At 39.7% G+C, this 14,347-nt stretch overlaps 2 protein-coding genes across 2 annotated transcripts; one reads left to right on the top strand and one right to left on the bottom strand.

Annotated features, from left to right (window-relative positions):
* The first annotated feature begins 6,857 nt into the window (after positions 1–6,857).
* LOC109158077 lies at positions 6,858–7,784 on the top strand. The gene has a single exon (XM_019305897.1). The coding sequence runs from the start codon at positions 6,858–6,860 to the stop codon at positions 7,782–7,784; it is 927 nt and encodes a 308-aa protein (XP_019161442.1).
* A 4,833-nt stretch (positions 7,785–12,617) lies between these two features.
* Positions 12,618–14,146, bottom strand: LOC109157999 (pentatricopeptide repeat-containing protein At5g56310-like). The gene has a single exon (XM_019305813.1). It carries the CDS (start codon positions 14,088–14,090, stop codon positions 12,648–12,650), a length of 1,443 nt encoding a protein of 480 aa, XP_019161358.1. The 5' UTR covers positions 14,091–14,146; the 3' UTR covers positions 12,618–12,647.
* Between the last annotated feature and the right edge of the window lie 201 nt (positions 14,147–14,347).

The raw sequence follows: 14,347 nt of genomic DNA on the forward strand, positions 1-14,347 counted from the left end.
GGTGCAAGTTTGCCACTAAAAAGTGCAAGTAAAATCACTTATAAGTGCAACTATTTTCATTAAATAGTGCAAGTAGGTTACCTTATTAACATTTGTGCACCTAATGATAAAGTCTTTCACATAGGTGCACTTAATGATAACATTTTGTGCAACTAATGATAACGCTATGTGCACTTAATATTGATGTTCAGTGTGCATTATTTGTTGCACTTGTAATACATTTTACTTGCACATGTAATACATTTTACTTGCACTTAGATACACTATATGAATCTGTTAATTGCACTTTTAACACAATTTGCTTGCACTTCGATGCTCAATTATTTATAAAAATACCACCACATTTTTTTAAATCAGTGTTTTTGATCCATTAGATCTGGACACGTGGACGGCTATGAATGGTTCTTAGTTCTCTCTTGGGCAACATATTCTCTCCTGAACAGCTTCCTCTGTATATATATGTATGTATGTATGTATGTATGTGTGTATGTATGTATTGGATCATATGAGAACAAGTTTATAAGAGAAAAAAATGCGGTGACAGTTTCGTAATTATCACCAACTTTACTATGTAAACATGAATACTAAACTATGCTATTTTTAGACTTTTCTAGGTTTGCACATTTAGTATTAACGTTTTGCACATTTATGGAATGTTTGGTTCATGAAATAGGTCAGGAATGAAATAACATTCCTTGGAATAGGCATATTCCATTGTTTAATTTGGTTTGATCAATTTGTCATAGTAATAACATTCCTAGGAATGAACTATTACCTTTGCAAAGGGAATAGTCATTCCTAGTGGGACCTTGGTATTAACTATTTACATGCTCTTGGGAGTAGCTTTTATATCACAAATACCAAAAATACTCTTTGCACATTATTTAATATTTATATTTAATAGATATAATATATTATATAAATGTATATATTTAAATAAATTACATATATATATATACACCCCCCCCCACACACACACACAACACACACACACACACACACACACACACACACACGCACGCACGCACGCACGCACACACACACATTTTGCAACATTTGTAATTGACATTTCGGGAAACCAAACAATAGAATACAATTCATATGTTATTCCTTACTTATTCCATTACTTGTGGAATAACATTCATATTCCATACAAATTCATTCTGTGAACCAAATGTGCCATCAGTGTTTATATTTTGCCTCACATGAATGAAGCTTCAGCACGACATGATAAATTTATTTGACGCATTCATAGTAAACATGACATGTAACATGAAATCGATACTATTAATAAAAACAGAATTCTCTATTTTAACTTCCCGCTCAAAACAGTCCTATACTATTAAGGTTTGCGTAATATTGTAAAATATTGTAATACAATTTCTAATAATAGAATATATTGTTTCTTACTTTCCTATTCGTACTACAATTCTACATTAAAAATTCTTATTTGTAATACAATGCAACAATATTAAAATTCCTATTCGTATTCAACAATATGATTTCGTCACTACTCCAATTTGTATAAGATAGAATGAGTTTAGTATTAAATAGATTGCGCAATATAATATTAAAACAACTAATATAATAAAATTAATGAGCTTAATTAAGAAATTAATTGCACAGATAATTATTATGTTAATTAAGATAATAATTATATGAATATTAGTAAAAGTGATATGGTGAAAAGGAATATACTTAAGGTATAAAAGTATAATTGATTAATAATTATTATGGTAATTAAGTTAAATATAGATCGTTAAATTTATTTTTATAATAATTATAATTAAAGTATTTATCTTTTTTTCTCCTATTTATTTTAGTAATAATATAATTACATAAATCATATTACATATCAATTTTTTAAAATAATTACAGACAAACGAGTAATATATTATTCAATTAATTGAGTGATACTTTTGCACTAATCTTATAATCAAATAAATGTACATTTTCAAATATTAGAATTGTTTATAATTCCATCTTTAATTTTAGTATCTAAATATATAACAAAAAATTTTATCCCTACATCGCATAGGTACATGGGCAATTATTTGCTTGAATTCAAGCAAGGATAACATTTAAAAAAAAAAAAAGAGTTAATTCAACCGGAGGTCCTTTGTCTTTGGTGGCAATTTTAAATTTAGTTCCAGACTATTGTTTTTGTCATTTAACATCCCAGACTATCATATTTTGGACACCTAAAGTCCTTCCGATAATTTTTCAGGTGAAAGCTTTATTTTAAGAAAGTGTATTTTGGTCTCTTCTATTATTATTATTTTTTTAATTTTCATATTAATAGCTCCAATTTTTGTTTTGTTTTGCCGGTTCACCTCTTCTCCTTCAGTCGTGATAATAAACCATCTCCTTCACTCGTGGCTCTCCTCCTCTGATGATGATAGTAGCTTATACATTATAATCCATCATCATCTTCATCTTTAATCAACCAAAAACAAACCTACCTAATGTAGCGCCGATTGAAGGAGAAAGATGAAGCAGCAGCGGCCTGTAGCAAGCTAAGGAAGAGACATGGGTGACACGCCAGCACCAGGGGGTGTAGCCCATGTCCCCGCCGGAGACCCAAGGACATTTTCAAGGCAAATTATATTATGCACCGCGGTGCATATGCACCGCGCGTCTTTTTTTTTTTTAAATGAAAATAAACAGTGTTTGTTTATGCCGTTTCGCACCCTTTTGCAAAAAGTAACTCTGTTATTCAGTGTCATTTTGTATACACTGCAGTTTCAGTTCAACACAACTACAGTTTCATTTCAATATAACTATAGTTTCATTCGATATTTATAGACTCAAATATGTGAAAATGTTATTTAATTTTATTTTATATACACTATAGTTTCATTAAAACACAACTACATGATCATTTTGATATAATTACAACTTCATTCTACAATATACACTCAAATATGTGAAATGTTATTCAGTTTCATTTTATATACACTGCAGTTTCATTTCACTATAACTACAGTATCATTTTGATATAACTGCAGTGTCGGTTTAGATATACTATAGTGTCAGTTGGTGTTTAATACACCAAACAAGCGGACTCCGTTAAATCTAACGGCGGGCCGTTTCTTTACTTAAAGAAACGACGCCGTTTTTTACCGCGGTGCACATGCACCGCGGTCTATAATATAACGACTGCATTTTCGATCTTTTTATACAAAGTATGTTGACCCGCTATATTTTTATTTTTATGTTTTTAAAAAAATTCATAATTGAAGGCCTAAATACCCTTGTATTTTACGAAATTTAAATGATTTTGTTGATTGAGGACCAAAAATGATCATACCACAATAATACTAAAACAAAATAAAGATGTTTTAAATAAAATAACTAAAAGTGAACTGTCACCTATAAATCTAGGACCAAAAATAGAATTAACTCAAAAAATAATTACATCATCTTCTAACCTTTTAACGTTTGATTATATATATTTCCTTTATCCAATTTTGCGTGTCATGTATACAAATTGGTCAAACCAATTCTTTCTTCATTACTTGTTTTCTTTATTAATTTTTAATTATTTTTAAATTTAATTTTTTGTGTTTAATATTACTTTTAATGTAGTTTCTAAATATATAAATTTTATATAGAGTTAATTCTCAAAACGGTCCTCCGACTATGGCATTTTCTCAAATTGGTCCCTTGACTTTTAATTTCCCCAAAGTGGTCCTCTGACTTTTGAATTTTAAGTCAAAATGGTTCTCCGTTAGCTTTGGCATTAAAATAAAAGGTAAAACTATAAATTTAGGTTTTGCACTCCAGTTTAAATCAATATGTGATTCTTTTTAGCAATCTGCGCACATATTTCTTCAAATTAGGTTTTTGTTCTCCTAAATCTGTAATCAAAATGTGAAATAATCAACTAGAAGCCCAGAAATCTTTGCCTTGGGAAGTTTATGGATGAAGTTGAAGATGAACTTTTTTGGCCTTCAAATTGATTATCCCACATTTTGATTGCAGATTTAGGAGAGCAAAAACTAATTTGAAAAAATATGTGCGCAGACTGCTAAAAAGGAATCACAGATTGCTTTAAGTTAGAGTGCAAAACCTAAATTTTCAGTTTTACCCTTCATTTTAACACCAATTTAACGCCAAAGCTAACGGATGACCATTTAAAATTCAAAAGTCGGAGGACCACTTTAAAAAATTAAAAGTCAAGGGACCAATTTGAGAAAAAAACCATAGTTAGAGGACCATTTTTGAGAATTAACTCTTTCATATACTAATACTAAACTTCATATCATGAAATTTTGAATTAAAAATAACTCCAGTCAGACCTCGTTAACCGGACCAAACAAACAAAATGGGACAGAGAGAGTATGTGTGTATGGTTGGGGTACATGCTCCATTTAAAAAGTGATAACTAATCTAATCCATCTGTTTTGGTTGATCAACGGTTGAAAGTTGTTGAAAAATAAAAGAAAAATGAGTGAGTTAATTTTATAAAATTGCAAACTTGAAACTTTACATTAATTATAAAATGTACCCTATATTTTTAAAACTTAAAGCTCTCAACCCTGATGGCAACTGTGATCAGTCCTCACTTTTTATAGGGGGACTTGTTCAATTTCATATATATATATATATATATATATATATATATATATATATAATCACAACCATCCATCAAAGCTCGTGCACACATTAACGTACTTACATGCACACAACGCGTAGGAGGAAAAAATCAGGACCGTCCAATACCACCATCCAACGACGTCAAATTGTCCATAGGTTTGTATTTTAAGATGTGTTTTTACCTGAATGTATATATATATATATATATATATATATATATATATATATATATATATATATATATATATATATATATATATATATATATATATATATATATATATATATATAAGAGCTCATATGTGGTCATGTCATTAGGTGTGGCGGTGTGGTCGTTGAGTCAGTTTAATCTAACAGCAGTGGCTAATTATGAGGATTTGAGGATTTTAGCGCATTTTGGTAAGTGGGGGTGTTGTGGTAATTACAATGGCCATTTATAGCGGCCGGGTTCCAGAAATACACCAACAGTGTTGACAACATGCACCAATAGTGTAATAAAACACACCACAGTGAAACACACCAATAGTGTATTCCCAAACACTGTATGGTGTATTTATTCATATCTAATGTCGCGTTTTTGGTGATGGGTACCTAATTTGTGTATGTTTTTTGCTGTGCATTTCATAACATGGATGGTGTATATTTGTATAACAATTGGTGCAGCTGCACTGACCACACGGGAAGGCGTTGCCGCACCTGACTTGGCACCCATGAGAATCTACAAATACACCAGAGTAAGGCTAATAATGCACCAATTACACAAATAAAACACACAACAATGTGATTTTTCCTATTCCGGTGCCCTATGACGAGTTTACCCTTGCAGTTCGTTGGGTAGGAGAATATGCGCGAAAATACTAGAAGAATCTTGATTAATGTGATTCATTGGATCTATCTAATCTAATGGCCTGTAATTGACCATATGACCACCCCTAACAACATGACTGCACTTGATCTCCCATATATATATATATATATATATATATATATATATATATATATATATATATATATATATATATATATATATATATATATATATATATATATATATATAAGGGATCAGGTGCATTTGTGGCTTCCCGTGCGGTTGATTAATGTGCGTGAGTTTTATACTTAATGTACGTGAGTCTTGTGCTTAATGTGCCTGAGATTTGTACTTAATGTGCGTGAGTGTGTAATGTTAATGTGCGTGGGTTTTGTACTTAATGTGCATGATTATTGTGTGTTTAATGTGCGAGAGGTTTGTGCTTAATGTGCGTGACTTTTAACACAATCGCACAAGAAGCTATAAACAAAATACATTCAGACCACAAACTCACACACATTAAACGCAAAAGTCAGACGAAGACGTATATGATGAAGAACAGAGAGAGGGGAAGAGGGGATTAAGGGAATAGGAAGAGAAGACGAAGACGTATATGATGAAGAACAGAGAGAGGGGAAGAGAGGATTAAGGGAATAGGAAGAGAAGACGAAGACGTAGACGAAGACGTATATGAAGAAGAACAGAGAGAGAGGAAGAGAGGATTAAGGGAAAAGAGAGGAAGAGAAGACGAAGACGTATATGTACAGGAGCAACAGGAGCACATTAACATTACACACTCACGCACATTAAGTACAAATCTCAGGCACATTAAACACAAGACTCAGGCACATTAAGTACAAAACTCACGCATATTAACATTACACACTCACGCACATTAAGTACAAAGCTCAGATACATTAAGCACAAGACTCACGCATATTAAGTACAAAGGTCACGCACATTAATCAACCACACGGGCAGCACTCAACCGCACTGGAACCTTTCACTATATAATTAAGGATCCTGTGTAAGAACAATACTATAGAAGAGAAATAAGAATCAATCTCAACCTAACTATCTGTAAAAATTCGACAGACCTAAGAGGCCAAAAAGTTACTGCCTCCTCCCACCCTGAAGGAGGTGACAACTATCACCTTTTGCAGAAGAAGTTCACAAGGGAGACGTCATCGATGATCATTGATTCATAAACTTTTTCAATCCTCATAGGAGGAGAAATTGCTCCGCACTTTCCGCAATCTATGATCGTGATCTGATCGTGTTCGCCGATCAATCTTGTCGGACGTGGCCCTCTCTCTGATCGTGTTCAGAGAGTGTTTCTCCCTAGGTTTCTAGGGCTTTATATCCTGCTTGTTTTCCGATGGCATCTCAATCGTTATCTTGCATAGGCATAATTTTGTCATTAATCTTGAATCTGATCGCTGAATTCGATATGGACGCACGATCGCTTGAGCAGCAGTGCGCAGCTTTGTCGCTCACGGAGGAGGAGACGGGGGGATTTGCAGCACCAGAATTGCTTCCGGCACCAGACGACGCAATCCGGTATAACCTTGTGGGCCGATTTCTCACTGATCGCCTAATCAAGGCCGATCACATGCAACAGGTAATGGCTGCTGTGTGGAGACCGGTAATGGGGATGGTTGTGGTGGCCCTCGCCGACGACTTGTTTCTGTTCCAATTTCCGCATCCGAGGGATATGCAACGTATAATCGATGATGGCCCATGGTCTTTCGATAATCAATTGCTTGTCTGCGAACAAGTGCCGCCGGGTACCTCGCTGGAGGACGTGACGCTCGATTCGATCCCGTTCTGGGTTCAGGTTCATGGGCTGCCCGCAATCCATGCGACACAGGAATTTGTGACGAAAATTGGGGACTACATCGGGACGTTTATTGCCGCAGATCCTTTCAATTTCGGAGGTTTGTGGAAGAGCTACTACAGAGTTAGGGTGCGTATGCCAATTGCGACACCGCTAAAGAGGCGGATGAAGCTCCTGCGCCGGGATGGGTCGTCTCAGTGGATTCTATTCCGATATGAGCGCCTGGGTACCTTCTGCTATTGCTGTGGGATCCTAGGGCATTCGGAGAAGTTTTGCAGAGTGGTGTATAATCAGGGGATTCTGCCCGAAGCTTTTCCGTTTGGAGCGTGGTTGAGGGCGGGTCCGAGACGACAGCCGAGACAGATCGGGGCTCGATGGTTATTGCCGTCGCTGACTCAATCGGCGGTGGTGTCCGATTCCCAGGAAGGTGGACCGCCCCCGGCTGCTTTAGTGGCCATGGTGGTTTACAGGGTGAACTCAAACGGCGACGTGAGGACACTACTCAGACGGAGAATACACAGGAGGACGATGTACACATGACAGAACCGACAAAAAACTCGGAGATGGCGAGTCTGGCAGACCAGGCTCGCCCAGCACAATGAGTCTCATTAGTTGGAACTGCCGGGGTTTGGGTGGCACCCGAACAGTTCGAGAATTGTTGGGCATTGTGTCCCAACAGCGACCCTTATTCGTCTTCTTGATGGAGACGAAAGCGTATAGTAGTCGGGTTGAGGAAGTGCGAGTACAGCTGGGATTTGAAGGGGCGTTCTGTGTGGATCGAGTTGGCTTCGGTGGCGGGCTGGCGCTGTTCTGGCGGGACTCGAATGTTGCATCCCTGTTAAGTTATTCCATTAACCACATAGATATGGAAATAACGATTCCAGGGAAACCAACATGGAGACTTACTTGTTTTTATGGTGAGCCGGATAGAACACAACGTCAGGTTACGTGGGATCTCCTACGTCATTTAAAGGATCAATCTACGCTCCCTTGGCTCGTAGTAGGTGATTTCAACGATATAGCGTGTTTATCGAGAAAAAGAGGGGTTCATTCACATCCTGCAGCTCTTATTGAAGGCTTTAATGACGCTCTCGGAGATTGTCAACTCCATGATCTGGGAATGCTGGGGGGAGATTTTACTTAAGTCAAAGGCCGAGGTACGGACGCATGGGTGGAGGAACGGCTTGATAGGGCTGTGGCAACTGTGGATTGGATGGATATATACGACAGCGCTCAGGTCCATAATGTTTATATGCGATCCTCGGATCACTGCGCGATTGCTGTTGACGTGGAAACACGCCCTGTGCGTACGGCTATGCGTAAGTTTAAGTTCGAATCAGCTTGGCTTCTGGAGGATGGATGTGCACGAGTCGTTGATGAAGCATGGCGGTTATCTACTGGGCAGAATTTCCAGGAGCGTTTGGCGGTTTGTGGGGACAAATTATGGAAGTGGGGAGGGGAGCATTATCGGCAATTCGGAAACCGGATTAGGAGCTTGCGTCGCACTTTGTCCAGATTAAAGGAGGACCGAACTCAAGCTGGTTTGGAAGAATTCAAAGCAGCCGAGAGTGAATTAGAAGGGCTTAGTCGGGCAGAAGAAATATTCTGGAAACAGAGGTCAAAACAACTGTGGCTAAAGTAGGGTGACGCGAATACGAAGTACTTCCATAAGGCAGCTACAATTCGGCACAAACGTAATACCCTCACTCGGATTAAGAATCAGTCGGGTGATTGGGTGGAGGGCTCGGCAATGCATTCGAAAGTTATAAGGTATTATGATAATATTTTTTGTTCGGAGCATAGTTCTTCAGCTCTTTTCGCCAATGTCTGTCAAACTGTGACGGCTGAGATGAATGCTTGCCTTTTACAACCGTTTAATATAACGGACGTTAAAGCCGCTCTGTTTGATATGGCTCCTGACAAAGCACCTGGCCCAGACGGGCTATCACCGGCCTTTTTCCAACATTTTTGGCCGATTCTAGGCTATGATCTTGCTGTCTTTATAATTAATTGTGTCGAAACTAACAGCTTCCCACCGGGTCTAAACGACTCCAATATTGTCCTAATCCCTAAGAAGAAGATCCCAGAAAGGGTTGCTGATTTACGGCCAATCGCACTTTGTAACGTGGTTTACAAAGTGCTGGCTAAAATGTTAGCCAACAGGCTAAAGAGTTGTTTGGGCCAGATAGTGTCACAATCGCAAAGTGCGTTTGTCCCTGAGAGACTTCTCACTGATAACATTATAGTGGCCAGTGAAATTGGACATTACCTGCGAAGGAAAACTGGGGGTATTATGGGATGGGCGGCGCTAAAGCTAGACATGGCTAAAGCGTACGACTGTATGGAGTGGTCGTTTTTGGAAGGGATGTTGGGGGCTTTGGGGTTTGGCAGTCGTTGGGCGGATTTAATCATGTTGTGCGTGCAATCTGTGAATTATGTTGTGTTGGTCAATGGGGAAGGGGTGGGCCAGGTGTGTCCTTCTCGAGGGATTCGCCAGGGAGACCCGTTGTCGCCCTACCTGTTTATTTTGTGTGCAGAGGGTCTTCTATTCTTCTTCAACAAGCAGAGGCCCGTGGGGAGATTCATGGTGTGAGAGTGGCCCGGGGAGCCCCGGCCATTTCGCATCTTTTTTTCGCTGACGAAAGCTTGCTGTTTTTCAGGGCAACCCAACAGGAAGCCTTGCGAATTAAAGGCTGTCTGGACCTATACTGCTTGGCTTCGGGACAACTCATTAATTATGAGAAGTCCAGTGCAGTTTACAGCTTGAACACGACAACCCAGGCCAGAGAGATGGTTAGTGAATGTTTGGGGGTCCAAGCTGCACGCGACTTGGGTCGTTATCTGGGGCTCCCATCAGTTTTGGGACGGAGCAAAACAGCAACATTCAAATACATCGAGGAAAACATACGAACCCGAATGGGATTATGGACACATAAACTTTTGTCTCGTGCAGGTAAAGAGGTCCTCCTCAAGAGTATTGCACAAGCCCTTCCTATCTTTACAATGTCATCTTTCTTACTCCCGTTACGTGTGTGTGACACGTTAGAAAAAATGTTCAACCGGTTCTGGTGGGGAGGCGGCGATACGGGGAGCCGTGGCATTCATTGGCTGAGTTGGGCGCGGATGTGTGCACCGAAATCTGAGGGCGGTCTTGGCTTTAAGAAGCTTCACGAATTCAATTTGGCGCTGCTGGCCAAGCAAGGCTGGCGATTGCTCATTCAACCGGACTCATTGGTTAGCCGACTTTTAAAAGCTAAGTACTATCCCACACCGGATTTCATGGGGGCACAATTGGGCGGCAGCCCCAGCTTTATTTGGAGAAGCATAATGGCTGGACAACAGGTGTTACGTTTGGGCATTACAAGACGTATTGGTGACGGAATGGACACAAAAATATGGGGTTGGAACTGGTTGGCAGACCGGAACAATTCACCTCTACACACCCCGAGCGTCGAATATTTGCAAGAAGCAAGAGTTGGGGGTTTACTTGATCATCAGGGGCAGTGGGATCGTGATATTGTCCGAGATTTATTTGTGGGCGAGGATGTACATCGCATTCTTGCTACTCCAATTAATAAGCTATACAAGGATACTTGGAGGTGGGTCGGTGACATCAGAGGCAGGTACACGGTTCGGCATGGCTATCAACTCCTAACAGGTAATATGTGGCAGCATGTTGATCAAGGAGAATTTCGGGCTTGGAAGCATTTGTAGACGCTGCCTATTCCTCCATCCGTGAAAAATTTCTTATGGCGCTGTGCTAGGGATGTCTTACCAGTTCGGGATAATCTACGTCGCAAGCAGGTCTGGGTCGGCGGTGGATGTCCTATGTGTGGCCACGCCACGGAAACAGCTCAACACTTGTTCGGTGAATGTGTTTTCGCGAGTAATGTGTGGGAAGCGGACGATGTCTTGCAAGGGAAACAATTGTTGGCGTTCATGGAGTTCACGATAGGTAATTCTCCCACGTTTGCAGCTGTTAAACTGGCAGCCGTGTTCTGGACTATATGGAGACTTCGGAATGAGGTGATATGGAATAACAAGTCAGTCACGGTAAGGGAAGCCCATGCACGGGTGCAATCTCTTCAAGAAACCTGGGCAGTAGCTTATACTAAAGCACCGCGTGTGACTACAACTACAGCTTATGCTGGAATCTGGAGTCCGCCAAGTGAAGGCACTCTTAAGTGTAACATTGACGCAGCTCTGTTCGCGGAAGGGGCGAGCTTTGCCGCCGTCATACGGGACCACACTGGGAGTTTTATTGCAGCGAAGAGTGGCTGGTTCGAGGGGGTAAATGACCCATTCATGGCCGAGGTTCTTGCAGCCAAAGAAGCCTTAACCTGGATTAAGGATCGAAATCGAATAAATTACGTCATTGAGTCTGATTGTTTAAATTTTTGTAATGCTTTTAATTCCCGCAATGTTGACTTTTCATATGTAGGCTTAATTGTAAAGCAATGTCTGTCGATTGCTAATGATATAGGGACTATTAGAGTGGCCCATATCAAGAGAACAGTGAACCGCGTGGCTCATGAGCTTGCTCGGGCAACCGTTTCTGAATCTGTCTCGGGGGAGTGAGACTTTATCCCGCCGGTCTGTATCGTTCGTTTACTTGATCATTAATGAAGTTTGGTTGTTTGTTTCAAAAAAAAAAAAATAATTGATTCATAAAAAGTAGAATAAAAGAGCATTTAATTTGTTAAATAAATGATTTATAAAAGTAAACTAAAAAATATTTAATATATCTTGGGAAGGATGGGAAGTGATAAAATAAACAAAAGATAAGAAAAAATGTTGTTAATGAGATTTGAGCTTATGACCATAGGTACAATTCATAATATCAACTAAGCTATTCAAATTCAAATTATTAATACTTTAAACATAAATATAGATTTTATATAATATTTAATGATATATATGTATATATATATACATACATATATATAAATGGGTGGGTGAGGGGAGTGAGGGCAGCTGCCTCCACACTAACTCCGTCCCTGGTAGGAGTGGGACAGTTGGCCGGCCTCTCTTCTATTGGATAAGAGTGGGATAATTGGCTTGGAGATTTAAGGTTGCTCTATATTCAAATTCAAGAATTGAGCCCTTAACGTTCGATTAAGAATGGATGAGTATCTTTCATTCAACCACAACCTCCGGGTTGGAGCTTTTTATAAATTGAGGGGCTAAAAGTTTTACTACATGTACTCTTAAATTCTACTCTCAGCCGACAATGATAGGCTATTGTTATCATGTGGATCCCAAGAGAAATATTTACATCAAAATTTAATAGTGAGAGTAAAATTTGGGAGTACATATAGTGATTTCTGAGGGGCTAATTGCCCAATTGAGTATATTTTAAGGGTTTATTTGACCCTTTGGCAAAATTCATTAAGCAAGGCTTATCTATTTCGTATTTACATAGCTCCACCCAGGTGTTTTCTTTAGACTCCCTTGTTTCATTTCCTTCCTTAGTTGCAACACATCCTCCCATCTTCCTAACTCCGCATACACATTGGACAAACCAACATAAACTCCATGATTGTTGGGATCCAAAACAAGGATCTCTTTCACCACTCGTTCCGCTACATCTATATTCCCTTGGCTCTGACACGATCTTAACAGGGATCCCCAAATAGCCACGTCCGCCTTCCAAACCATTCCTCGTATCAGCTGCTCCGCTTCTAACAGCTCCCCGCATCGCCCTAGAAGGTCCACCATGCAGCCATAATGCTCTATCTTGGGCTCTATGCCATACAAGTTTTTCATGGAGTTGAAAACTTGGCGGCCATAGTCTAGGAATCCGGCATGGCAGCAGGCAGATAAAACCCCTAACAATGTAACATCATTTGGCTTCACATTTCCTTCTGATTCCACTAGATTGTTGAATAAGTGGATTGCTTCTTTTGCGTGCCCGTGAGCTGCCAAGCCACCGATTATCGCGTTCCAAGTTGCAATGTTCTTCTCCTTCATGCTACTGAAGAACTTTGTGGCTTCCGTTATTGCTCCGTTCTTGGCATACATGTTTACTAATGCTGTTCCTAGGATCACTCCCATTCCTATATCTTTCCCCTCCATGTATACATGAATCTGTTGCCCTAATTCTAAGCAGCTGGCTTGTGCACAAGCTGATAGCACGGAGGCTAGAGTGGCGGCATTTGGCTCCACCCCATCTGCAATCATTCGTTTGAACAATTTAATTGCTTCATCCGGACTGGCATTCTGAGCATACCCACACACCATTGTCGTCCATATCGTTAAGTTTCTCTCAGGAAATTCGTCGAACAGTTTACGGGCACTGTTCAAGGCAGCGGAAACAGAGAACGCCCTGATCAGTCCATTGACCACATGTAAATCTAAATCCAACCCGAACTTGAAAACATGGGTGTGGACTTGTTGAATAACGTCAAATCGCTTTAAGCTGGAGCAAGCTTTGAGTAAAAAAGGGAACGTGTGTTTACCAGGAACAACGCAGAGCCTGCGCATCTTCACGTAGAGAAACAAGGCTTCTTGTGGTTTTGAGCTACTCGCTTGGGCTCTAATTAGGGTGTTCCACATGAATGTGTTGGGCTGCCGGATGCTACCGAAAAGTTCCAACGCGTAAGTAAGGTCGCCGGCGAGAGAAAGAGCGGCGAAGGAGAATATGCGGCTGGCGGCGTAGTTGTCGTGGATACGGCCGGTGATGATCATTTGGGCGTGGATTTGCTTCAGTTGGTCCATTGAGGTGCAATGGTCCGCAAGGAGAGAGAGGCGAGGAGGCTTCGCCGGCGGAGGAGGAGACGAGACCTCGGTACGGAAGCTAACGAGACGTCGGAAATTCCGCGGGAGACTTGATTTTGGCGGGAGCATTTAGCAATGCAATTATGCAATGGCTGCTCCGGTCTGAACTAAAAATATTCCGGCAGCTCTAACTGATTGTGTTGCTCAAAATTGTCCTTAGTTCGGTAATTTGCAGTGAGCAGATTGTATTAACAGTTAGTGAATAGTGAATTGTATTAGGCGAAGTGATTTTAATCAACAAATTGTATTAATAATTTGTAGAAAAGATATTTAACAATTTTTTTTTTTTTTTAAATAAAGAAGTTCATTTATCTTATCTGAAGCGA

The sequence above is a fragment of the Ipomoea nil genome, unplaced genomic scaffold (assembly GCF_001879475.1).
Source record: "Ipomoea nil cultivar Tokyo-kokei standard unplaced genomic scaffold, Asagao_1.1 scaffold2805, whole genome shotgun sequence".
Lineage (NCBI taxonomy): Eukaryota > Viridiplantae > Streptophyta > Magnoliopsida > Solanales > Convolvulaceae > Ipomoea > Ipomoea nil.

Coding starts and splice junctions, on each gene's coding strand:
- LOC109158077 (XM_019305897.1), top strand. CDS start 6,858: ATGGACGCACGATCGCTTGAGCAGCAGTGCGCAGCTTTGTCGCTCACG.
- LOC109157999 (XM_019305813.1), bottom strand. CDS start 14,090: ATGCTCCCGCCAAAATCAAGTCTCCCGCGGAATTTCCGACGTCTCGTT.